Consider the following 27,175-nt stretch of genomic DNA (forward strand, 5'->3'; position numbering starts at 1 on the left):
TTCTGGACATTTCTGGTCAGGACATGTGTTGAAAATGATGACTAGTATTTGGAAGCATTCCAAGCCTTAGGAGGGATTCCCCTTTTACAATGCTTCAAATAAGATGAGGTCAATGTGACAGCACGTGCTGCTCCAGTAACTGGAGGTGGAGGAAATGAGGCCTCTTTTCAGTTAAGTGATTTGGCAGTAGAAGTCTCTATTGTGGAAAATAACAATTCTTTAGACATTATGTAATTTCTGAGAGCCTTGAGGAAAGGGAGTGTGTCTGCCTGTCTGCCCTACTCCATCTACGCTACTCTAATATTAACACTGTATACTGGATAGCTTATAAACAACAGCATTTGTTTCCCTCAGCTCTGGAGGCCAAATGTCCAAGGTCAAAGCCCACTGTCTGCTGAGGCCCACTTTCAGGCTTATAGACAGTTGTTTTCTTGCAGGAACCTCAGATGGTAGGAATGGAGTACCAGTGGCTCATTTCCATAATCCTAGCTACTCAGGAGGATGAGATCTGAGGATCGTGGTTCACAGCCAGCCTGGTGAGAAAAGCCCAAGAAAAATTATCTCCAGTTAACTACCAGGAAACCAAAAGTAGTGCTGTGGCCCTAAATGATAGAACACGAGCCTTGAGCAAAATAGCTCAGGGACAGCGCCTAGGCCCTGAGTTCAAGCCCCACAACCATCACCAACAACAATGTGATCCCTTAGGACTCCATCCTCAGGACCTTATCATCTCCCAGTGACCAACCCAACTTTAAGTCCATCACATGGGTTCTTGCTTCCACATGTAAATTTCAGGAAGACATGGCCTCCAGTCTGTAGCACTGCCTGCTTATTTGGCTAAGGAGATGACCTTGAAACCTAATGACATATACCAACTTTGAAGGTCTTGGAGAAAGGTCTTACTGGGGTCACTGGGATGGGAAGGGGCCACTTTAAACAATGGCTTTGTAGTAAGAACAGGTCACAGGGGAAACAGTGAGTGTAGCCAGTCTAGAATTATTAGTCTGCCCTAATTATGAGTGGTATCTTTTTTATTTTGCTTTAAAGACATTTTAATATCTTTTTATTATCTAGTTATACAAAGGATATGCCACTTAACAAAGCTGCTTATGATTATAATGCATCTTGGACAGTGTTAGCCCTTCAACGTTCTCACCCCTCTTCTACCTGCCCCTTCCCTTTCTTTTCTTAATTTTATGAAATATACAAGGAATGCTTGTTTGCATTCTGCCCCCCTTCCCCTTTCATTTGTCTACCCCCCCCCCCTCTCTCTTGCATGTAGCCTTTTCTTGGTGCTGATATTGTTGGGCTTTGACCTAATCTTTCTAAAAGATTATACTATTTGAACTCTCCATAGAATCTATTACACTTCAGTTAATTCATTTGTAACCACTTGTGGTACCACCTCATATGTTAACTTAAAGATTTATGGGCACGTTCTATCTACCACAAATGAAGGAAACCATGCAACCTTTGTTTCTTTCTCTGAGTCAGGTTTACCTTACTTAATGTGATTTTTTTTGCCAAGTCTTTCCATATCCTTATGGATGGTACAATATCACTTTCTAATGGAAGACTAAAATTCCATTGTATAGATATACCAAATTTTCTTGATCCATTTGTCGATTGAGAAGCATCAGGCTGATTCCATATCATGGCTCTGGTGAATAGTGCTGCAGTGAACTTGGATATGCTGGTGCCTTTACTGTAATCTTGTTTGTGACCTATTGGATAAATTCCCAGGAGCAGCGTTGCCCTGGAGAACAAACAGGTAGACTCACAGGTCCTTAGCAGAGACATTGAACAAGAAAGAGGTCTGCTTATACTTTTGTGACTCGAGTCCATTGAGATGGCCACACAGGAGGCAAAGGAGCTCTGCAGGGCAGAGTGCCTTTTAGGAGGCACTCCTACCCTATGGGATATCACAGAAATCCACTGGGCATTCAGAGAGCCACACCTTTTCTTCAGGCAAGAGTCTGGCTCAGAGATGGAGTTTTTTTGTGTTGGAGAGGGAAGGGTTTGTTCACAGACCTCAGGACCCATGAATAACCAGAGGGCTAGGAACATACCAGGGATAGGGAAGGCTCTGTATGGGCTGAGAGCAGGCCATATGAGTATCCCTGGATGCAGTATTTCAAGCTGAATTAGCACTCCCAGCCAAGCCTTGCACTGTTATTCACAAATCATATCTGACAATAGTCAGGAAGAGACAAAACTTAGCATGGATTCCCTGTAAATGCTTGAGTAAATTATTGATGAATGAAGGACTAAGTTGACAAGTAGCTAGATTGACTCGTATACTTAATTCTTACTTTCCCCAATATAAGCAGTTCTTTCTGCCCCTTTCTGTGTGTCTACACACAGCATCTCTCAGCATCTTTGAGAAAAAGGTTTCAGGACTCCTACAGACAGCAAAATCTGATGACTCTTGAGTTCTCTAAACAAAATGATGCAGTATTTTAACATAATCTACACACATCTTCCCATATACTTTAAGACATCTCTCAATTACTTTTAATACAAAGATCCTACCTAAGTGCTATGGAAAGACTGCATTATTTAATGACTAATGATGAGAAAAAAAATAGTCTGTACTTGTTCAGAAAAGTTGTAACTCTTAAATCCTATCTTATGATCTTTAAATAGTTGTGCAACAGGGGTTCCAATTCAATAAAAGATGCGATTTTTTTTTAAAAAAAAAGCATTTCCCATCTGCAGAGTAAGATTGACAGAAAAATATGGAAACCACAGAAATGAAGGCCCACATATATGTGTGTATGCATGTATGTATATGTATGTATATACATATATGTGTATATACATATACATGTATATACTTGCCTGTGACCTCTGTCTCCTCCTCTCAGATCCTACCTGATGGTAGCCTGTCTTGCCACACTTCAGACCCCACCATCCATCTTCTTTCTCCTGGACTGCTTCTTTCACTTAGCTGCTCACAGATAGAATGGATTGCAGAGAGCCAGTTGCTAGGTCTAAATGCTACCTGATACTCACTTGCTGCTCCCTGTGCTGTAATGGGGACCACAGGGTGCTGGGATTGTTCTGGGCTACTTTCTGTTCTAGATGCCGTCCTGTGGCTCTGCAGAGTCCTAAAGGCACCTCTAGCCTAGAAGACGTTAGCAGATGTCTTTTTGATTAACAGAAGAAAGCCACATTCTGGGTGTGGGTGTTAGAGCAAGGGCAAAGGAAGTGAGTTGTGAAGCTCTGGCAGGAACATTTCCCGTGGTATTTCTTGCACTTTTAGCATTTTTTTTGACCCCTTAGCTGGGGCCTTCCTGGGAATAGAAGCTGGATTCTCTGTTAGCATCAGATATCCAAAGCATGTGCCAGTAAGCTATGCAGAGAATGGTGAAGATGGTTTTCTTTCTTTTCCAAATAACTCTCATATGAAACATCTGGGAACTAAAAATCTGTAGGGTAGGAAGGTTTTAGGCACTTAATCTAATGCACAGTTCTTTACAACAGGGAAGTGGGGGTGATCTGTCTGTGCTAGGAGACACCGCCAACGAGAGTTCACTCGGGGAAGGTTAAATTGCCTCCAGTTCTGCCAACACTCCATGTGCCTGTCCTGACTTGAGGCCTGTGGTTTACTTCTACTGCTTCAATTTTTAAAATATTTTCTTCTAGAAAGATGTGGCCTGAGAGCGACCCCCTCAATAGCAGTCCTCATTACAGTCCTCACTGCATGCTATGGAGGACACTCAGCTTTAAAAGTAAAACCAAGGAAAAATAATTCTCCCATGAGTAATATATAGCTTTGGAAGTGGACATGTACTCAAATATTCACCTCTTAGATTAGTGGCTATCTGGCTTTTAAGATCCTCAGTTTCCCTCTGCTTTGGAGTAGTTAGTATACCTCCTTCTATGCTTTGTGTGACAGAGGAAGCATACTATATTATACTTTGCCTTCATCCAGCACACCCAGGACACACACACATATACACACTGAATGTAGGGACTTGCTCTGTGATTTCTTGCTGTTTCCCCAGTGTTTGCATCTGCTGATTCACAGCTTAAACACTGTATTCAAATGCTCAGTCTAGAAGTCAAGAACTAGAAGAAGGAAAGACAAAAAGAAAAAGGAATTTGCCAACCTTTGCATTGCTACCATTCCATCCTAAGTGAACTCTTCCCAGGCTCCATTTGCAGGCAGAAGAGTTTCTGTTATGCACTTGCATACACACACACACACACACACACACACACACACACACGCATACTTCTACTTGGTAGCATCTGGTACTGGAATCTCATGCATTCCGCCTCTCGCTGAAATGCCCGTATTCTTGTCACATGGCCTTGCCTGGCCACTCTGTGACTCTGCCTTCCCCACAGTCCCTCCCTAATTCACTTCCCTCTTCTTTTACCTGGAGCTTTTCGTTAGCACCTCAGTTATCTCCCTACCCTCAGTCATCTCTTCACCAATGAACACACCAGACTCTCCTAACAACTTTACAGCCAGCAACAACCCACGTAGACTTAACTTGTCCTGGCAAAATCCACAAGATCACGTGAGAACTGTGAGTTACGATCCCGCCCTGCTCCTTGGAGAGTTTCAAGGCTCTCCTCACTGCTCTGGTCTTCCAGCCTTTGATGAACCAAAGCCGCCTGTCCCTTTGAACCTGGATATTAGTGTTGGGGGGGGGGCGGGGGGAGGATCCTGAGTCTTGAACTTAGGGCCTGGGCACTGTCACTGCACTTTTCTGCTCAAAGCCTGCATTCTACCACTTTACTTTCTCCTTTTTGTGGTTAGTTGGAGATAAGAGTGTCACAGACTTTCCTATCTGGCTTCAAACCACAATCCTCAGACCTTAGACTCATGAGTAGCTAGGATCACAGGAGTAAACCAGTAGAACCTGGCTTTGAAACCCTGTCCTTTAAGACTACAGCAAAACTAACTTCCAAAGCTTCTGGTTATTTCTAACTCCCAGGGCTTTGCACATGTCATTCTCTTCATCAAACACCTCTCCTATGCCTCCAAGTCCCATTTAGTTAACACATTGAGGTACAGGAGAGGCAGCGTTCTATGAATTGGGAGTATTGAGAAAGTCAAATCGGTCATGCTCAGTGCAATCCTGCACTCTCTCCTGTGGCATTCTCCAAGACCCCTCCCAGGCTGAGCCCTCAGCTGTCCTACCTCTGGGTCTAATACAACCTATGGCCTTAGACTCTGTATTCCTCTTTGCTTGAGTAATGTTTCACTATTGGGATCCAGCGTAGTGCATTCTATCTATTTGTTAGATGATTGTCTTTTACTAGTATTCTCAGTGGTTTCTCTGACATTGGTCACAGTAGCAGATGCAGTGCAAGTCCTCAATATCTAGTTTATAACTTATTGTTATTATTATTATTAGTAGTAGTAGTAATAGTAGTACAAAGAGGTTACAATAAGGGGTATAATAAGTACAAAGGGGTACCAGAAGTCAGGTTATAAGTACAATTGCTTTTTATTCAGAGTAACCCCTTCCTTCATTCTCCTCCATTTTTCTCCTCCCATACCTACCCTCAGTTCATTTTTTTACATAGTGTATATTGGATAAAATGACTACATTTAAAAGAAATAATATATGGATGGGTAGATAACTACATAGAAATATGGGTGGATAGACAAGATGAGGGACAAATCCATGGTCAAAAACGGTACAGAATGGTGGACAGCTGAATGAATCAATTTATGGATGTCAGATAAATGAGTGCTGGCAGAAGGAATGGATAAATATACTAATTAATGAATGGATACACTGAGGATAGACAAATGGCTAGACAGGTGGATGAATTTTTTTTAGTCGGTCGTGGGGCTTGAAGTCTGGGCCTGGACACTGTCCCTGAGCTCTTCAGCTCGAGGCTAGTAGCACTCTACCACTTGAGCCACAGCAACATTTCTGGTTTTCTGGTGGTTAATTGAAGATAAGAGTCTCACGGACGTTAGAGCCCACGCTGGCTCTGAGCTGTGATCCTCAGACTTCAGCCTCTTAAGTAGCTAGAATTACAGGGGTGAGCCACCAGTGCCCAATGGATTTTCTTTTAAGTGAAACTTATCATTAAAAGATACTTTATAATCAACATGGTGGCTCATGCCTATAATTCCAGCTCCCTGGAAGATAGAGTTAGCGGGCTTACCTATCAACCATGAGACCCTGAGTTTAAATCTCTGCGCTATTGTTCAAAAAAGATACTTAAAATACATAATTATTAGGGAGAAAACTTATAGTTACTTTACTAATTATACCTACTAGTGGCCTAGTGTATAATCAACCCATTAATTGACAACCCATAATTGACAAATTAAAATTAGCTGTGCATGAAAGTGCTCACTTGTAATCCCCCACACTTAACAGGCTGAAGCAGAAAGGTCGTGAGAGTGAGTGAGGCCACATCGCAAGACTCCATCTCTGGAGGGAGGGAAATGGGGACCAAGACATGAGAAAGGGTATCAATGTTTGTGAAGTAATGCACCTTCTATCTGGTGAATATAATGTAACCCTTCTATTAATTACAATAAAAATATATTTAAAAAAACAAAACGTAAACAAATGAAAATAATAGCATATATTTAGGGAAGAAACTACCCTGAATAAACACTGTAGTTGGTAATTCTGAAGATCCTTGGAAAATATTGAATCCTTCAGGACCCACACTGAAAATGACTGGGTCGACAGGTTAAGCATACCATTGGGAAGTAAATGTTTTTCTTTTTCTCACTTCCATTAAATTTGTGATATGCATCGCCCACATAGCCACAGATAGACTATTTTTCTAATAGTTCAAGTTTTTTTTAACTGTGTTGATAAATGTGAAAGAGCTTCTACACATTAATATTCCAGACAGGCTATTTGGAAAGCACATTGAAAACTCTCAGGCCACAAATGCTTAGCTTAGGTTCCTTATTGACACATGCAAGTCTTTGGCTCAGGCAGAGACTCATCAGGTGTGTCAAGCGATAGCGCAAAGAGCTGAACCCACGGAGCACACATGGCCATGTGTGCTTACTAAGTCACATTCATATGCCAAGTCCTGACTTTGCCTACGTTCTGTCTTCCTGATCAGAAGCAGTTCTTTCTTCCACATCACCTTTAGGTTTTCTGTTTCCTGTGTTCCCTCCCTTCCCAATTCTTCTTTTCCCTTTTCTCCCTTCACTATTCCCTTTTTGCTTCTTTTTTCCTCCTTCCTCAACTGTCATCTTAGCAATTGCACATTTCAATGCATTCCCTGTAATTAAACTCTTACATTCTATAACATGTATTCAGTATGCTTCATGTATAGTGGAAAACTCCATTCTTTATTGAACTCAGTATATTCAGTAACTCCAGGACTCGATGAATATGGCTGAATAAATGAATTCAATGAATTGCAACTGTTTGGGGGTGTCTTTGTCTTGTCTTGTTTGTTTTGAGGTAAGGTCTCACTACAGATCCCAGGCTGGCTTCAAACTTGCAGTCTTCCAGTCTCCTCCTATGGAGTATACTCTATCCTGCCTTGCTTTTGATTTTTTTAGATGCTACTTTGTGATGCAATCACTTATAATCTTCATGTATATACATACAATTCTATGTATATACATAGAATTAAGATACATATACATATTCATATACATATATGTCTCTGTGTATGTGTGTATCAAGGAAAAATTCAATGTCCTTAGTTTTTTATGTGGAAACTTAGACTCAAAGACACGAAGAGATTATTGTGCGTTTTTTCCTAATTAATGAAAAGATGTACTAAAACAAAGGCCTCTGGGATTTCTCCCTATTACCTTTCCCTCTCCTCCAGTACTCCTTTAATTTGTATCCTAAGACCTCCAGAGAGCGGATGATGCCTCGTTTCTGTTCATGGTAAAAGATTTGGAGCTTTTGGTGGCAGGAATGACGACATGTTTCTTCCTTCCCCTAACTGCTTAACAGTATCCAACAAGGTGTGTCTCAATGCACATATCCTATAACATGTGTCTTACTGTTGTAGAAAAATGCAGACTGTATCAGTTAGTTATGTCTGCATGACCAGTCACCCCAAAACCTCGATAGTTTGCAACAATAAGCACTTACGATCGCTCACAAGACCATGGATGAAGCAGGTCCTATTTCTGGGTTTGCTGGGTCCACTCAGGACTCTGTGTTCGGGAACTCTTCAGACCCTGACTGGGTTCTTTCCCAGAAGCATCCTGTCACTCTGAAAGTCCTTGGGCATGCATGCAGCCCAAGGTTTGGAGCTCTCCTCTGGGAATACTGTTCCCTTCCACAGGCTTCAAGCCAAGGAAGCCAGGACTGTGTTCCCCACACAAACACGTGCAGGTGCCAGTCGGCAGGCTTGTCCCCAGGCACTTATCTCCTTAGTGATGAGAAGCAGAGCTGCAGGGCTGTAGAAACACAGCACTTGTTGGAAGAGCACCTAGTTAAGTACTGGCAGGCTGTGCTGGGAAAAAGTCCGTCTCTGCTTTCCAGGGGCTGCAAATGTGAAGGACCATACCTGCACCCCACTCTGCCCGCCCTAACCGGGGGACTTGCTAGTGAAAGCTTGAATGTGAACCGCCCCGTTCTTTCCCTGGCAGGAAAAGCATCTCCAGAGATTAGTAATAGATGCACTTGCCTTTCTATCTGTGGTAATTCATTTATATAATTGCTCCAGAAAAATGGTTTTGATATAAAGATTCAAGTAGACTCTGCTTTTCTCTTGGGTGTATCCGTGTGTTAGTTACAGTCTCCTCCCCCATCTCTCACAACAACCAGATCACTTTAATCACCCACTGTGACCCATTATTCTTGCAGTTAGCAAGGAGCTGAGAAGCTGAGATGTGTGAATTTTGGACTTTAATTTTCAAGCAAGAATAAATAGACCATTGTACTCCCTTTGCTAAACTGAATATGTATATATAACTTTATGAATTTTTTAATCCCATCACTAGTATTTTCATTGTTTCCCTGAGTCCAAGTGTAATCCACATCTTTTGTGTTGTCTCCTGCATTCAATTTTTATTGTGCGCATAGAAATCAATATTCCAGATATGTGCACAAGTGCACACATTAAAATGAACATGACTTCATTTATTTCCATGATTAGACATTCAAATAAAAGTGCTTGGGTGTCTGTTTTCATATTCATAGGTCGAGATCCGTACATCAGAGGTATTTGTATAAGTGACACTTTTATTACATTCATTTCATTTGCAATATGATAGTGGATCATAAATATGTTACTTATATGCCACCAAATCTGATTTGTAGCACTTAGCCTCTCACAAGGAGAATGCTTGATATTTCATGAAGCACCTTTAGTCCAAGAAGTGCTTTGCAAACATGGATCCAGGTCCTATCAGATATATAAATCACACTCCCGACCCTTTGAATGCCCTCCCGCTCCACTTCATCACCCATCTGGCCACTGCAGCGGGGCGGGGCGAGGGCAGGTAGAGATTCCTCCACAGAGTCCCAGGGGCTGGGATGCCTTTCAGCTCTGCAAGCAAGGAGCTCAACTGAGCTCTGTCTGGCCACACAGGCCTCGAAGGTGGATGGAACGTAGTACAGGCCATCCTGAAGCAGCTCCTGAGCCCCAGGGTGGGTCCAAGGGCTGCACTGAGCCCTAGCAAGAGCAAATACTTGATTTCTCCCCACCCTCCCCCTCCATCCCAGCTGCCTCCTCCCTTCTTCCTTTCACCTCTCTTCCCTCTCTCCCCCTTCCTTGGGCTCTGCTGTCCATCCTGTCCCAGGCAGAATACGGGGAATCTCCTAGCAACCTGGTTTTGCCCAGGCACAGATGGTTGAGGAGGCCTTCACAAGGACACTCCAGTTAAATTGTCTTAGGCAGATCATGCTGGTGGCATAGGTAGTCAGCCTGGCACCCCAGAAGTCTCCCAGGAGAACTTGGACTCCCCAGAGAACTCACATTATCTGGTTTCACCTTTCTAACTTGCCGGGCTACGGGTTTCCTTCCGCACAGCTCTCAGCCAAGGGCTGGGGCATCCAGTTGGACTGCTGGGCTGCCAAGGGTAAGGCTGCATCTCCAGAGCACCAAGCATGGGTCCCCCAGTGACCTCTGTGTGCCTGGCACCTTAGGGGCAGATGATGCTCACCTGTTGTGTTCCAGGGGCCAGTTGAGGCCTGGACTGAAAGAATAGATGGTTTGCGGAGCTGAGGGCTTCTGTTTTAACTGACATTGTGGGGGGAAGGGGTCTCTAGGGAGGCCCCTGTTCTTCACTGCGAGGAAAGTTCTCTCACACAGCCAGGAGTTACCTCCAGCTATGCCCACAAGCTTCCTAAGCTGATTGGTTAGGTGCTCGTCCACCCAGAAAGACAAACATTGTCCCCTGGCCGTCAGGGGTCCAGTGTGATGCTGAGAGATCTTACTCTCCCTGCTGATCCTGTTCCTGGTGTCAGGGGGTCCTGAGCCATGGAAACCTCCTAGTTTTGGACGGCACAGGCCTGACCACTAGTGACCTCTGGTTTGCCTCCTTTCCCTTCCAGCTGTCAGGAATGACAGGAACAAGAAAAAGAAGGAGCCTTCCAAGCAAGAGTGCCCTGAGAGCTATGAGATGACAGCAGAGCTGGACGACCTCACTGAGAAGATCCGAAAGGCTCACCAGGAAACCTTCCCCTCGCTCTGCCAGCTGGGCAAATACACCACGGTAAGGAAGAGCCGCTGGCCCCAGGCAGGGCCCCCCCCAACACACACCCACATTTCCAGGCCTGCCAGGGTTATCCCTAGACTTGCATGCCAGCCAAGTAGAGCTGTACTGTAGCCACACGGCCCCACGTGGCAGCCTGAATAGGATAAGGCTTTGCCAAGTCAGTCGTCTACACAGGCATTCAGCAAGAAGCCCTCCCTGAGCACTTACTGTGTGCTGGCTTGCATGCTAGGTACAGGAAACCTGAACTGTTTGCTGCTCTCAGGCAGGAACTTTGGTCTGGTGAAGAGATAGATGGAGTTATTTAACTATTTCATGGCTATGGCAGAAGCCAGTGGTAAACCTTACCTCCCTGCCTAGGGAAGGCATCAATCTCCCCATCAGTCTCGTGGCTGGTACTCAGCACTGAGCACCTTCTGTCCCCTTCCCTCATCGGTCTCCCAGCCCTTCCAGGGTTCTCCCCTCCATAACCAGCTGGATGCAGTTGTGCTTTTGGCCCAAGATACACAAGCTCCCTGCTGGCTCTTGGGACCCTTTCCTACTGCGCCGCTTTTGGGGGGTGAGCTGTCATCTGTCCCCTGGGGGCTCCATCATCCTCAGCTCTGTGAGGCGCACCTCTTTCAATCAAGCACAGTTCCTCCCTGAGGTGACCCTCCGCCTGCTTCCAGAGGCACCCCTCCCCCTACACACACACTGCTCACCCCGCGAGGCAAATGCAGGTGGCTGTCTCTGGATTTCCACTGTTTAGACGCAGATCTAGCTTTGTTTTTATTGTAAGCGACTTCAAATCCTTTCTGGAAGTAGGTGGGAACATAAATAAATAAAAGCAGCCAGAACACATTCTCAGCAAGATCTGCTGTGACTTGAGCATTTTAGAGAGCTTTTTTTGGGGGGGATGGGTATTGTTTTTTTTTTAGATAGGCAGTTGCTTTCATGGCCAGAGACTTCCTGCCACCTTCACCAGCGTGCCATCACTGCCATTCAAATAAGCAGGCAGATGGGAATAAAAAGGCAGGCAGCCAGCAGCCCACCTGCAAATCCTTCCAAGTGGCTTCTCTTTCTTCCCAGTCTCCAGTCCATTTAGGACAAATGGTGAGGTCTCAGAGGGTGGCAGGAATGGAGGGGGGAGGAGACAGAAGCATGTACCCTCCACCCTAGACCTGGGTAGGGCAAGCATGAACTTGAGTTAGTATCCTTCCAAAGGTTTCTAACGAATGAATGACGCTTTACCCTAACAAAAGCTGGGGAATGGGCTCCGTGTAGAAAGGAGAGGAGGGGCAGTGTACAGCCCGCACAGGGTGGAGTGGGCTGGGCCACATAAGCTCATTGTGAGGATGGTGGTTGCTTCCTTAGGCACCCAGGAGCCGCTGCATCATCAGGGATTCGGGCTTCACAAACCCAGGTTTAAATCTTGCCCGTGCTACTCATCAGGATGTGCAGCTTTAAAACATATCATCACTTGAGCCTCCGCTCCTTCCCCCTAATAGTGGAGTTTTGTGTGCATGCGCCAGTACTGGGGCTTGAACTCAGGGACTTAGTTTTGGAGGGGGTTTTGTTTCTCACTTTTCTTTTCTTTTTTTTTCTTTTTTTTGGAGGGGGGGGCCCTCAAGGCTGGTTCTCTCTCTTTTGAGCCACAGCTCCACTTCCAGCTTTCTACTGGTTAGACACTTGGGCTGAGAGCATGGTACAGTGCTTGCCTAGCATGCATGAAGCCCTGGGTTCAATTCCTTGGTACCATATACACAGAAAAAGTCAGAAGTGGTGCTGTGGCTCAAGTGGCAGAGCTCTAGAGTTCTTCCTTGAGTGGTAGAGTTCTTCCTTGAGGAAGCCCAAGGGCAGTGCCCAGGCCCTGAGTTCAAGCCCTGGAACTGTCGAAAGAAAAAAAAATGAAATGATAGAGAAGGAAGAGGAGGAGGAGGAGGAGGAGGAGGAGGAGGAGGAGGAGGAGGAGGAGGAGGAAAAAGAGGAGGAATCATCCTACCAACTTTTCTGGACAGTGTAGATTTCAACTGAGATCCTCAGAACTCACCCTCCTGAGTGAGTAGCTAGGATTACTGGTACCCAAAAATAGTTGGTAATTTTGATGATCATATATTAATTGTACAGTGTTTCCTTGTGATAGTTCCATACATGTATATAATGTAGTACTTAGATCATATTTGACACACTCTGTGATATTTTACCACCCTCCTTTTTTTACATTGTGATGTGTTTCATTATGACATTTTCACATGTATTTACAATGTTGTACACACACCAGCACTAGGGCTTGAGCTCAGCCTCATGCTCTGTTTTGACTTTTTCTCTCTCAACTGGAGCTGAGCCACACGTCCACTTACAGCTTTTTGTTGGCTAATTGGAGATAAGAAGCCTCATAGACTTCTTTGCTTGGCTTGGCTTTGAACCATGATCCTCAGATCTCAGCCTCCTCAGAACAGGATGACAGGCATGGAAATAGTGGGAATAGTGGGGATTTTCATGATACTCTTCAGGTTGCCTGAATAAATGTTTGACCACGTCCTCATTGCATTGCTGGCAGACAGGAAGCACACAGAATGGGTAGCGCTTTTGATCCTGTGACAATGGGCTTTGTCACATCTTCTTCCCACCCCTGATGGCTCTACCACATGCAGACTCACATCCCCTTGGGCCGAGGGCACTTGTGAATTCAACCTATGAAGAGCTACAGAGCCCTTAATCCACTAAAAATTTAAAAAAAAAAACCTTAGACATAACCACTCACTTCCCAACAGGCTTTCTAGAAATGCTATGGAGAATGAAGGACAGTGCAAGCCGTATTCTAGCTCTTGACAGACCCGGCTTTGTGTTTAGGAAAAGCAATGTTGATGCTAAGCCAGTTTGCTCATGAAAACCTGAAGCTGGGGAGGGAGGAGGCTGGCCTCCCAGGAGGGAGAAGCAGCAGGTGAGGAAGAACGGGTGGGGAGTCATGACCTTGGGTTCTCATCCTTTTCTGTCACCTCGGAGCTGTCTTCCCAGAACCAGCCCGTCATTTATAAGCCTTCCTTTCTTGGTGGTGGACACACGCGCTCCACTCGTCATCCACACCAGCTTGTGATTTTCTGGGCCACATTGATGGTGACCTATCGAATTAGCTCCCTAGAGCTGCTGTAGAAGTCACAGGGACTGATGGCTTAGACAACATTTACTGACTCTGTCATGCTTTGGGGAGGCTGGACATCCAAAAATAAAGTGATAGATTAAAGGGAAATTATCCTCTGATGTTGCAGACAACGAGTGGTTTAACAACCCAGTGCCCGTCTCTTCCCTCTTCCTCTTTCCTCTGTGGGTCCAAATTTTCTTTTTTCATAAAGCCACTGGTGAAGCTGGATTAGGGCACACCCAACAGCCTCACTAACCAGATTACCTTTGTAAAGGCTGATTTGCAAACCAAGTTCTATAGTGAAGTTCTGGATGTTAGGACTGCAAAAGACGTTGTGTTAGAAAAAAGAATGTGATCCATCATTCCTACTGAGAGTAGAATTGGAGTGTGAGGTGCTTACCCTCTAGGCTTGTGGCTGTGTTGTGAATTCTGGCTGAAAATCAAATTCTGTCATAAGTGTCGCAAGCCATTAGAAACTCAGGCAGCACACGCAAGTTCTCATCATTTGAAGAATACTTTCTAGGCACCATGTGGCGTGCCCAGGAGCTGGCTGAGTGGTGGAGAAAGGAAAAGAAATTCCCAGCAAATGGAATGGGATAAACATGGCCCCAGGAGCAGCCCTTTTGATCTTTCTTACATGTGCCTAGAGACTTCAAGAAGCCTTCAATGGCCCAGAAGCTGCAGTCACCCTGAATTTCTAGCACCCCTTGCGCATCCTTCAGAACTAGATTTAAACCACTGCCTCCCACCCCTTCCTCCGTAGTCCTCTGTAGGCTAGGGACACCCCAAAGGATTTCCAGTTCTTGCTAAGGAGCCACAAAAGCTAAGGAGCCACTGTGGTAGCCAGGAGTTATCTTCAATGGCATTTTAAAGACAGCAGTCATTTCACCTTGGTTGGCTAAAAGTAAAACTGGTCAGAAATGGTGCTAACTTGTATTCATTGCCTGTCAGGTCTCAACTGTTAGGTCCAGTGCAATGTATGTTAAGTAGGCTCATAAGAAATTCAATAATTTGCATACACACACATACAACATATTACGTAGAAAAACAAATAAGCAAACCATACAGAAAAGCAACACGTGGCAGCAGAGGCCCAAACCAGCAAGAGAAAGAGAACTATTTGTGCGGCCATCAATCAATCACTCAATGGATGGATAAAAATGCATAAATAAAATGGCCACTTGCTTGGGTTTTATTGTGGGGCTTAACAAGGCTCTGAGGGAGGAGGGTCACAGGGTATAGCATTGTATGGAAGTGGTAGACAGGGGCCTTTGGTAGAAGGCTGACAGACAGATAGCTAGGCTAGATGGACAGCCAGGGAAGGAGAGAGCTGAATTCTGGGCCAAGCACTCCCTCTCCTCGGATCCTTTCCCTGCCACTGCCTGCGCTGACTCAGCACCTCTGGGCCCTCCTTTTGTGCTCTGTGTGCTCGGTTGGGATTCAAGACCTCCCTAAAATCCAGGCACTGGTCCTCAAGGACCCTGATTCCTCAGCAGCCTACTGGGCCTGGGAGACAATCCCTAAAGCACCGGCAGCTTTGTGCCTATGAATCAGCCACCGGGATAATAAAATACTGGGTTATTTTGTGTTTTATTAACTGCCTCTTCCTTCCGTTTGCATAATAGCGAGCTAGATTTACATACCGCTGCTCAGCTGTGCATTATTTTTAATAGAAGCGCGACAGTCCCCGCATGATGGAGTGGCCATCTCGCCGCTGATGAAGATTTCTTCACACTTGCTGGGTCGGGCAATGCAGTTTTTTCTTTTTTTTTATTTCCAGATGGATACATCCTTGCAAAATGATTTCCCCCATCAGCTTGCTTCTGTCTGTCGCTTCCTTGACATCTTCCTGCAAACCGGATAAACTGCCTATTAAATTTAATTACAGCCTCAGTAGCCACACATCTTGATCTGATGTCCCCTGAGTGTATTGCTTGGGGCTGAGGTCCTTGAGGAAGGCATAAAATTAATGTGGAGGATGCAAACCCACTTCTGAGCGGGCCTTCCACAACCCGTGGCCTCCCTTCTGCAAGCTCTGGATTGCATTAGCTGACGTGGGAAAGCCATTGCTAGGGAGGAGGGAGGTCCCTGTATCCATCTGAGGGCATTCTTGGGGGGCTACCCATTAGCCCTGGGGAGCTCTCCCATTTGCTGGCTCTTCACCACCACCAAAAAAAGCAGTTTCTCTGAGGCTAGACCCTCAGAGATACTAGACAGTATCTCAGAGTCTCAGTGTACAGTCATCAGAATGAGCGGCATCCTGGCACATTTCAAACAAGTCAGGATTTCTGGAAACCTCCTTCACTAAAGAACAGACTTTGTGGAGTCCTACTGTGTGCTCACTGGGTCAGTCATCTGCAGGGTGGCAGTGACAAAACTAGTAATGAGTCACAAATCAGAGATAAGGGTGAGAGTAGGGTCCAGAGGGACCAGGAATGATGCAAGAAGAGGAGGTGGCATTTGCTCAGAGACAGGGAATGAGGAAGTAGGTCATGAGGAAATTGGGAGGCTAGAGGACAGTGCGCCTAGCAAACAGACCCAAGAGGCCCTGCCAGCCTGATCAAGGAAGCCCCATATGGTAACCCCTACCTCCGTCAGTCAAACCAGGGCTTGCTTCCAAATCTGGGAGGAAGCACTTTAGGGGGTTAAGGGGGTTCAGAAGCTTATGAGATTTTTGAATGAGGACCTGTGTCGTTAACTGATGTGATAAGAATAGACTTACTGCTGGGCGCAGCTGGCTCACACCTATAACCCTAGCTACTTCAACCCCCTGAGATCTAAGGATCGTGGTTCAAAGCCAGCCCAGGCAGGAAAACATGTAAGACCCTTATCTCCGATTAACCATCAGAAAACCAGAAGTGGAGCTGTGGCTCCAAATGGCAGAGCAGTAACCTTAAGCCAAAAGAGCTCAGGGATAACACCCAGGCCCATAGTTCAAGCCCCACAAATGACAAAACAAAACAAAAACAGATTTACTGCTTTGAGGAGGCCAGGATGGGATATGGGATCGGTGAGCCCATGGGGAGAGGCTACTGTGGTAATCCAGGCAGGAGGTGGTCATTCACGGAGGGCAGAAACCACCCGCTCCTATCTACCACCTCCCCAAGTCCTGACAGTTCTGAGACCTCAGACCTCAACCTCGGAAGCCCAAACTGTGCATTAGTCAGAATTCTTCCTGTTGCAGGTGACAAAATCCAAACCCAACTCAACTTGAATAATAACAATAATAATAACGGTGTGGGTGAGGTGAGGGCTTTTTATCTAGCAGCCCTTTGTTTCAGTGACTGAGCCACTCTGCTGTCTTTCTTCTCAGCTTTTCTTCCAGGTGCCCTACTTTTTAGGGAGGTCTTTTCTACGTGCTGGCTCTAAAAGCTCTTGACAACCTTTATTCCCACTAGTGAGAGCTTTGATTTCTTCAATTCTTCCAACCAAAGTCTGAGCTCTAACCTCGTTGGTCTGCTTTGGGGCACATGTTCTTTCCTTAACCAACCACCACGTGCAGTAGTAGCAGTACCCTGACCAGCCAGATCAGAGGCTTTTAATTATGAGTGATTCAAGTGTAACACAAAAGTAAAATAGTGTGCTAAACCCTAAGATCCTTTCCCAGCCAGTCTCAGCTTTGACACCTTTCGTGCTCCTTGAAAGGAAATTACAGACTTCCTATCATTTTACCTGTATTTCAATGTGTGTTCTGCATGAGAATAACTTCTCTAAACAACATCAAATTGCTGTGCTATTATTAAAGTTAGCATCTCAGACACCTCGATCACTCAAATTTCTAGTTTTTCCACAACCCCTTTGAATTGAAGCCACTCGTTTGGGTTGAGATTTGGGTGAGGTTCAAAACTTATCAAATACATCTCCTAAATGTCTTTTAAGTATTTGGAGTACAATTTACCTGTGTAATTTCTAAATCTTTTCTTTAAGGCATGACTTGATATTTGTGCAGAACTAAGCAATAATGTAGCTATGACCTCAATTTCTGCCCCCCCTCTCTCTTTCATAGGCTATAGTGCTTGAACTCAGAGCCTAGGTACTGTCCCTGAGCTTTTGTTCTCAAGGCCAGCAAGCACTCTACCACTTTGGGGCACAGTGCCACCTATGGTTTTCTAATTATTAATTGGAGATCCGTGTCTCACGGACTTTGCTTCCCTGGCTGGCTTCGAACAGGGATCTCTAGAGCTCAGCCTCCTGGGTCACTAGGATTACAGGCATGAGCTACCAGCATCCGCCAACATTTTCTACTACTCCAGAAGATTCCACGGTGTACCTTGTGGGTCAATCCCGTCTGGTCGCATGGGACTACAGATTTGTTTTTGCTGCCACTATGGTTTACCTTTTCCAGGATGCCATGTACATGGAAGCACTTTATATCTACCTTCTTTCATCTAGAAAATGCTTTTGAAAGCCATCCATCTTATAGCCTTATTTCCCTCTCTATGAGATTCATAGCCTCCACTGGGTAGCTTCAATCATAATTCTGCTAACATTTGTTAACAGTGAGGCAGTTGAGTTGAATTACTTTTTTTTTTTTTGCCAGTCCTGGGGCTTGAACTCAGGGCCTGAGCACTGTCCTTGGGTTTCTCAAGGCTAGTGCTCTACCACTTGAGCCATAGCACCACATCGGCTTTTTCTATATCTGTGGTGCCGAGGAACTGAACCTGAGTCTTCATGATGCATGTGAGGCACTCTACCTCTAGGCCAAACTCCTAGCCCATTTTTTTTGTCAGTTGTGGGACTTGAACTCTGGGCCTGGGCGCTGTCCTTGAGCTCTTCAGCTCAAGGCTACCACCACAGCTCCACTTCTGAGTTGAATCACTTTTAATCTCCAGGTTCCTCTCTAGTTCTTTATCTCCTTGCCTTGTTTTCATTGAGGAAACTTACTTGCTGCTCTTATAGGGTTTCTGGATATATCTCCATGATGCTGTTTACCATGGCTGTGAATTTCCTCCAGTTAGATCTACAGATCTACAGATCCTTCTGATTCAAGTTTATAGTCTGCTCTGGGCCAGACTATACAGGATAAGTGGCAGTGTTTATTTGCATCAGGATGGATTAGAACCCATGTGTCAAGGTTCTAAGATATTTGCACTAAGGGCCCTCACTGAAGGCCAATCTAGAGCCATTAGCTTGTTAGGGTTGTAACACAGCAAATCGTCACCCCATAATTTTTTCCCCACTATTAGCTGGAAAACAGTATACAAGAAAAACTTGCCACCACTAACAGTTCCTGCGTCATTCTGTGGTACTGGGATATGCTTTTGCACATTTTACAAGCCTGAATATACCCCCCCTCTACCAAGATGCTCCTTGTTCAAGACGGTGATGGTAGCCCATTGACAGAAGTCATGTTGAGTTATCTGCCTTATCTAGGCTTCCAGATCATATACCTAATGGTATTCTCTCTCTCTCTCCCTCTCTTCTCCTATCCCTTTCTCTCCCTCTCCCTCTCTCTCCCTCCCCCTCTCCCTCTTCTTCCCCATCTTCCTCCCTCTCCCTCCCACTCTCTCCTCAGAATTCCAGCGCTGACCATAGAGTCCGACTGGACCTGGGTCTCTGGGACAAGTTCAGTGAACTGGCCACCAAGTGCATTATTAAGATCGTGGAGTTTGCCAAGCGTCTGCCGGGTTTCACCAGCTTGACCATTGCAGATCAGATCACCCTGCTGAAGGCTGCCTGCTTGGACATCCTGGTATGAGTCTTTCTGAGCTCTTGGGGTGTTGGAAGGGAAGAAGGGGGAGCCCTCATCAACATGAGAAGCTCCCAGCTTCACTTCCTAACAATTCCCTCTGGGAGAGGCCTGGAGTGGTGCAGAATTGTGGACTCTCCCTCCCCAGTGTAGGATCCCCCTCAAGAGGGAGACCTCCATGATCGTGGCTTTCGCCCTTCCTCATGAGGTTACCTATGCCCTGTCCAGGCTAAGCAAACTCATTAGAACAACTACCTTCTTTCCTTCTGTTCAGGCTCCCACTGCCCCAGAGCCTCATGGGACATGGAAATCTGTTCCATGGGGCAGCCCTGCTGTGGTGGGGGGGGGGGGAGTGAAAGACTGCCTGGGTGAGGATCCTTCAGGCTAAACCACCTGGAGGTAGCCCAAGGAACCCTGGCTCCAGCCCCTGCCCCAGGTTCTTTCAGCTCTTACATGCACTGAACCCTTCATGGCTCCACCCACCTGACCTCATCTAAACCTAATCCACCTCCTGGCCACATCACTTAACACCACTGCTTGAGGATCAGGGCTCCCACAGAGAAATGCAAAGAGAATGGATTCTGTCTAGCAGCCCAAGTGGGCCTTTTTCCTCAACTGAAAGAAAGGGTATTTCTGATGCCATTTAGTCCCTTGCCGTTGTCACAAGTCAAGTTTCTAGAGTTGGAGAGGATACGGCTGAGGCTGCATCTCCTCCTCTGTGGTCTCTGCTGGCCTCTGCTGGTCTCTGCTGGCCTCTGCTGGTCTCTGCTGTCCACCATCTCTCAGATCAGGATGGGGTGCACTTGTTTGAAGGATGAAAAAGCACAGAACGCATCTGAAAATAGAGAGCTATATATTTCACTTTCACAGTGCCTCGAAGGCATAGATTTTTATTTTTATTTCACCTTCACAACTTAGGGAAGCGCTCATCTGCTAAACAACGCCTGAAGGCGGGAAGAAAAGGCAGGGCTTGAGGGTGCGGGTGGGAGGGGAGGTGGTCTTAGTGACTTTTCTGTTATATAACAAAGAAAGAGGGTAATTTGTAGAGAATGGAAGCTTCTGGAGACTGGGCAGCCCAAGAGTACAGCTTTACACTCACTCAGAACTTGTGAAGCCTTATGGCTGCCTCAAAAGGCAGAGGGTGTCATGTGGAGATGCAGAGTGAGTCTGTTCTCTTGCTTCCTCTATTTATAAAGCTGCAGTCCATCTTTGGGGGCAGGGGTTCACCCTAACAATCTTATGGAATGCTAATTGCCTCCCAAAGGCCTCACATCCACGCAACTTCAATTCAGGTACTTTTTTAGCACAAATGTGTGGGACACATTAAAACCATGGCATGGGGTAGCTGAGTGGGAAGCCAAATTGTTTACAGCTCCTTCATTTGCTAGTTAGACCCAAGGACACTGTTAATAACTTGGTAGCCTGCAGGTGCCAGAGATTGTGAGAAGGTGCAATTTTCCTTCTCATTAAACTCCAGAGTGTGGGGTAAACCCAGGTTCATTCAGAACAATCAGAAGTGCTGAGCAACATTAATCTGGAGTTTGCCAGCCTCATCTCCTTTGATCCGCATGCGACTCAGTGAGCCTGAGATGAGAAATCACCCCACTTTACAGATGAAAAGCTGGAGGGGTGGGGCGGCACACATTAGGACACCGGAACCAACCCTCAAAAGCCAAGTCTCTCAGGTGGAGAATCTCGAGAGGATGGGAGACATAAATGCGGACCCTTGAGAGCCAGAGACCACAGGGAGAGCCATACCTCTTGTAACAGCGACGGGGGCAAATCAGTAACAATATTGATGACAAGCTGACAGCATGAAGCAAGAGCTTCTGTATTTAAAGTGGGACATTCAGCAGGTTTCACCCCAACCCAGGCATCCTCTTTAAGAAATTAGTAGAGAATGGAGTAACTGCTACCTAGGTTTGGTCTCGCAGGGGCACTGTTTTCTGGTCCCTTTTTCCAACCTCAGCCCAACTCATTCATGGTCCAGAGCTTCTGCACAGTGGACTGTTTCTGCCCAGAGCCCTCCGTGTTTGCTTTGCCTGCTCCTTCACCAGCTGTTGCTCTGTTCCCCTCGACATGTTCTTTAAAAGTGGACAGTAGTAGCTCAGTCCTAGCTATTCAGGAGACTGGGATCTGAGGATCACAGTTCAAATCCAGCCTGGGCAGAAAAGCCTGTGAGACTCTTATCTCCATTACAAAACTATCCCCCCTCAAAAAGCCGGATGCCAAGCTGAGGTTCAAGTGGTAGAACACTAGCATTGAGCAAAAGAAGCTCAGGAACCACAATCTGGCCCTGACTTCAAGCCCCATGATTGGCCTGCACACACGCACAAGCACAGTCTTGTCTAAAGAGGTCCCAGGCCAGCCCTGACATCCCCGACTGCGTCCTGAGGGCCTGTCCCCTCACCAGCACCTTCTGGAAAGATCGAGGGCCTGTTGGGGGATTGATCACTGTGGAAGAAAGGGAGGAATCAGTATTAATGGGTGGGTGAGCACATGCGTCAGGGTTCAAGTTCAAATCCTACCTTCCACTACTTTGTGAGTAAGGCATCTCAGGCTTCAAGTATGGCACCTCACCCTATGGACAGTTGGTTTCCCTGGGTCACTGCCCTTCCTTCCTCAACGAAACAGTCCCGTGCCAGTCACACCAGCACCCTGCTTCTGCTGATGCCCAGCCAGGGCCTGAATGACTTGAAGCCATGACTGTGATTCCCGAGGTCCAGAGACAGTGTGGCTGCTCATGGTCCCCACGGTGGGGCAGTCCTGGGGCTTGCTAGCTGTTTTCTCACCAGGGGTCTGGAAGGATCACCATGTCAGAGATTAGAAAGGGGAGAAAATACCCAGCGTCAGACATCAGCCCTGCCGCTAGAAATTGTAGGAACTTGGAGCCTCTCTGAGCTGAGTTTGTGAAATGGGCCTAAAACTCTTCCCCACTAAGGTGGGGGCGGGGGTAAGAGCTAAGTACTGGCACTTAGAAAGCACCTCTTTAAGTGAACAGTTGTCCCCAGCATAGAGAAGCCGGGTAGTACTGAGTTCTGGGGAAGGGCACTTTGAGCCCTCTGTCTGGGTAAGTAGTCACACAAGCCCTGGGGCCCTCAAGCACCCTGAAATGTGGCTTGTCTAAAGGGTAGCAGCTGCAGAATAAATGTAGGTTTTCCGAAGGTGTGTTTAGAAATGTCATGCATCTCTGTAATGAGTTTTATATTGATTACATGTTGAGACAATTTGGGATGTGTTAGGTCGAAAGTATATGGTTAAATTGTTCTGCCAGACTCTCTGGGTTCTCTTAGCATTTCAAGAGAGGCCGTGAGAGTGCTGGGATAAATGCAGGTGCGGTGCCAGGGGACTCCTGCTGGCTAAAGGATGCTCCCCACAGCAGTCCCACTTATGTCCCATGGTAGTTATTATCGTATTTTAAATTTCCCATGAGCACTTAAGGAGAAAGTCAAGTCATATGAGGATCTGCTCAACTTGTCAGACAGATACAATCAGTGTACATAGCAGGGGGAGAGCAGGGGAGAGTGCTCTCTCCTTGGTGGGAAACAGGGCACCCTAAGATCCCCCTTAGGAGCTTAAAAGGTGAGAGAGAATTTGATGAGAGAATGTAGTCCATTTATCCAGCATATGTTCATTAAACACTCACTCCAGGGAAGGCACTGGCCTAGATGCACGAGACCCTGCTGAGAGCAGCCCCATTGCACAGTGCTATTGTACAAGGGAGCTAGGTCAGTAAGCCTGGATAGGGGCAAGTGCCGTGAAGACAATAAACCAGGATGTAACGTGGGGTATGGATGGCTCACACCCGGAATCCTATCTACTCAGGAGGCTGAGATTTGTGGAGCATAGTTCAAAGCCAGCCCCAGTAGAAAAATCCATCTTCATCTGTCAGCAAAAAGCTAGAAGTTGAGCTATGGCTCAAATAAGCCTTAAGCAAATAAGCCAAGGAACAGCCCAGGTCCTTAGTCCAAGCATACCCAGAAAGAGAGAGGGGGGGGGGGGGGAGAATGTACTCCTACTGTGGCATACTCTGCAAAAGAATGGCATACATCCACAGTTACTACCATTAAGACAAATCTCACAGACACATCTGGAGTGAGTAAAAGTCAGATGCAAAAGGCAATACACTGTGTGATTCTACTTATCTTTAGTGCAAACATAGGAGACACTGACCTATAGAAATAGGAGCCAAAGCTGGCGCAGCGGCTCACGCCTATAATCCTAGCTACTCAGGAGCCTGAGATCTGAGGATCAAGGTTCAAACCAACCCAGGCACAAAAAGACCTGAGACTCTTATCTCCCATTAACCTCTAGAAAACAGGAAATGGGCCTTGGCTCAAGGGTAGGTAGTAGCCTTGAGCTGAGGAGCTCAGGGACAGTACCCAGACTGAGTTTAAGCCCCATGACCCATAAAAAAATAAAGAAAAAACAAATAGGAGCCAAAAGATTCTATTTTCAGAGATGAAGATTCATTTATAAGAGCCCAGGGAGCCCCTCCATGTGGAAATATTCCCACCTGGATACTGGCTGTGGTGACTCGGAGTTATCATTGGAGAAAATTCATTAGGCTTTATCTTTGAGGTTCATGTACAATCTCTGCTCACTTACCTATTGCTTTTTAATAACCAGGAAACTTGACAGCTTAAAAGACAGTGAGCTATGGGGGAGACCAGGAAGGTATGTAGACTCACTGACAAACTCTGGCTCGGCTGCTTACAATCAGGATATGTGGGCGACAGTCCAGGGCCTGATGGTGACAGCTGGCACAGTGCATCTGCCCAGCAATCAGTATTGGTTCCTGGTGGGAGGTCTCAATGTCTTGCCATGCAGAAACTCTCCACAGGGCTATTTAGATTCTTATGTCTTGTCCACTGCTTCTCTTAGAGCTGGAGACTCAAGAAAACAAGCAAGGAGAGGCCACATCTTAGAGGACCCAGAGTCAGAAGTCACTCACCCTCACTTCCACAGGTGGTCAAGAAGCAAAATGACTTCCCTACATCATGCCCAGACTCCAGGAAGGAGTATCAAAGAGTTCCCAAATATATCTTAACTCCCACACATGACCTCAATTTTATACAAGCTTATTTCCTATTTCAAAACAAAAAGATGAGAGGCTAGAAAATAATGGGTTCTAAGGAAGCATGTTTGCTGTGCTCTCTCAACAGGTACCATTTAATCTGAGTGCTTATTAGGAAAAGTCAGACAAATGGAGATCCAGGGAAAGTCCTCAGAGGCAGAGGGAATAATAAGCTTGTGCCAAGTTGTGACTGAGGCACAAAGAAGGCCAGAAGTTACTGAGCAAGGAAAAAGAGCAGAGTTGATATTGAGGAGGCCACAAAAAAAGGAAGGAAGGAAGGAAGGAAGGAAGGAAGGAAGGAAGGAAGGAAGGAAGGAAGGAAGGAAGGAGGGGAGGAAGGGAGGGAGGAAGGAAGGATTCAACAGGGACAGGTTTCTGCTGGTGAATATTTAGAACAGCGTGCTCTATATAGAGTTTCAGCTGGGGATTTTTTTTTCTTGAGCCTATCAGTATTGACTCTACTAGCTGACTCTCACAGGATCCTCTCCAGGAAGACAGAACTTTCCAACATCCCTTTGGGTGATGAGGAGACTTTAGTCTGTGTTCTAGACTTTGTTACTATTGTATGAGTGGTCTTAGGCATCCCAGTTTACCTCTGGGGTACTTGGGACACAGGACCAGTGCACAAATGACACTGGTGCCCAAATGGGTCCTGAGCGAGAAGTCATAAAACCTGAGAGGTTTTACGTTTGGGGACTGGTATGGAGAGAGGAGGTAGCTGTAAAGCAGTAGGCATGGAACATTCTTCATATCTGTCACCCCCATGGCCTGTGGTCATGGGGTCCTGTGGTCAAGCCCAGAGTTGGCATAGAAGGACAAACTGCCCTGGGAGATGATGGCCAAGTGCCTTGAAAACTTCCTACCTACCTGTGGTTTCTGCTGGCAGGACTGGCTTAGATGATCCACTGAATGTTTTTTATTTTCCTTTCTTTCAGATTCTTAGAATTTGTACCAGATATACCCCAGAACAAGACACCATGACCTTTTCTGATGGCCTTACCCTAAATCGAACTCAGATGCACAACGCTGGATTTGGTCCTCTCACAGACCTTGTGTTCACTTTTGCCAACCAGCTCTTGCCTTTAGAAATGGATGACACCGAAACTGGCCTTCTCAGTGCCATCTGCCTAATCTGTGGAGGTATCCGCTTCCTAGAAAATCCTCGAGGGGAATCCCTTGTCTCCATTCTGGACTTATTCTTCTCGGGGGTAGGCATGTGAATAAAACACACATGCCTGGGTTTGTTGTATCTTTCTGTATTACATTTCTGCATTTAATGTAAATTTTAAAGATAATATTCCCTGTGCTCTGAAAGAAATGCCGAAATGCTATTTCTCCTGCTTCCACGAGTACATTTTTTGAAGAAGGCAGGACCATACTATTATAAAATAAATTACCTAGGGACATTTTAATGATGACCCACGGGAATTGCATGTTCCGTGTGTTAATATAGTGGCTGGGAACACAAGTTATTGCCTGGGCCTCCCCACCAGTCCCTGGAGGACTGGAATAAAATATGCTTTTCTTCTTTGTAGTGACCCCTGCTGGCTTACAGGAGGCTGAATCTCAAGTGGTTAGAAAGTAATGGCTTTAATTAAGGAGCAGATTTACCTTTCTTTTTTAACAATCTTGCTCAAGGTTTGTTTTTAGTCAGCTCAATACTGACATCTCCTGGTCACAAGAAGTAATTCTTTCCCTAAGAAAACCAGAAATGGAAAGCGCTTGGGACCACGGAGGGGGACAATGGCTGTCAAGAATTACTGCTTAAAGCAGTTGCGTAGGGATTCAGATCAGAGTGTCACTGGGTCATCAAATTACCAGGTCCAAGTACAGTAGAACAGGGAACCCAGGAGAGGGGAAATGGGCAGAACCCCTGTAACCTACATAAACACCATTTCTGTTCTGACACTGATGACTGCATCCTTTCCTCCTAATGTCTAGACCGACAGGACCTTGAGGAACCAACAAAAGTAGATAAGCTACAAGAACCATTGCTGGAAGCATTAAAGATTTACATTAGAAAAAGACGGCCTAGTAAGCCTCACATGTTTCCAAAGATTTTAATGAAAATCACAGACCTCCGCAGCATCAGTGCGAAGGGTAGGTTTGCCCACGGCACCATGGGAGGGGCTTCATCGGGACTGTTCTTTCTAAAACCGTGTGTTTTAATGCGGAGTATCTTGCCTACATACATATGCTTTGGAACTCATATATCATTGGAACCAAAATGGAATGAAGAAGCACTGCTCACATCTCACATGAATACACAAAATCCTCAAACTTCACTCCTAGGTTTGCCATGTTTTGAGTTCATCTCTTAAACATGGGATTATTGCTAGCTGGTATTCAGTCACTTTTTATTTCCTTGTGCTACTGGTATTTGAACCCAGGGCCTTCTCATTGCTTGCTAGGAAAGCCTACAGCCACTTGAGCTGCATCCTCAGCTTGTCTTGCATGTGATATAGGTTCTCCTTCTCTTTTCTCTGGCTGGCCTTGAACTGTAATGTTCCCACAGTCACTCCCAGAGTAGCTGGGATTACAGAATTGTGCCACCACACTGGATGATCTAATAGATTGGTCTTAAAGATTGATAACTAATTAGGAGAACTTCTTTTTTTCCAGAGACTGTACTACATGGCAATTGATATCTCC

The 27,175-nt window shown here is 45.8% G+C and overlaps 1 protein-coding gene across 3 annotated transcripts in view; it reads left to right on the plus strand.

Annotated features, from left to right (window-relative positions):
• Window positions 1-27,175, plus strand: part of Rarb (retinoic acid receptor beta) — a 177,751-nt gene that overhangs the window by 147,200 nt on the left and 3,376 nt on the right. For all 3 annotated transcript variants that reach the window (XM_090322355.1, XM_090322346.1, XM_090322365.1), the window contains exons 4-7: window positions 10,476-10,636; window positions 19,273-19,449; window positions 25,459-25,663; window positions 26,465-26,623. In XM_090322355.1, the coding sequence (XP_090178481.1) occupies window positions 10,476-10,636; window positions 19,273-19,449; window positions 25,459-25,663; window positions 26,465-26,623 (702 nt within the window). The remainder of the gene's footprint in view (window positions 1-10,475; window positions 10,637-19,272; window positions 19,450-25,458; window positions 25,664-26,464; window positions 26,624-27,175) is intronic.

The sequence above is a fragment of the Megascapheus bottae genome, chromosome 2 (assembly GCF_031878675.1).
Source record: "Megascapheus bottae isolate mThoBot1 chromosome 2, mThoBot2.hap1, whole genome shotgun sequence".
NCBI lineage: Eukaryota > Metazoa > Chordata > Mammalia > Rodentia > Geomyidae > Megascapheus > Megascapheus bottae.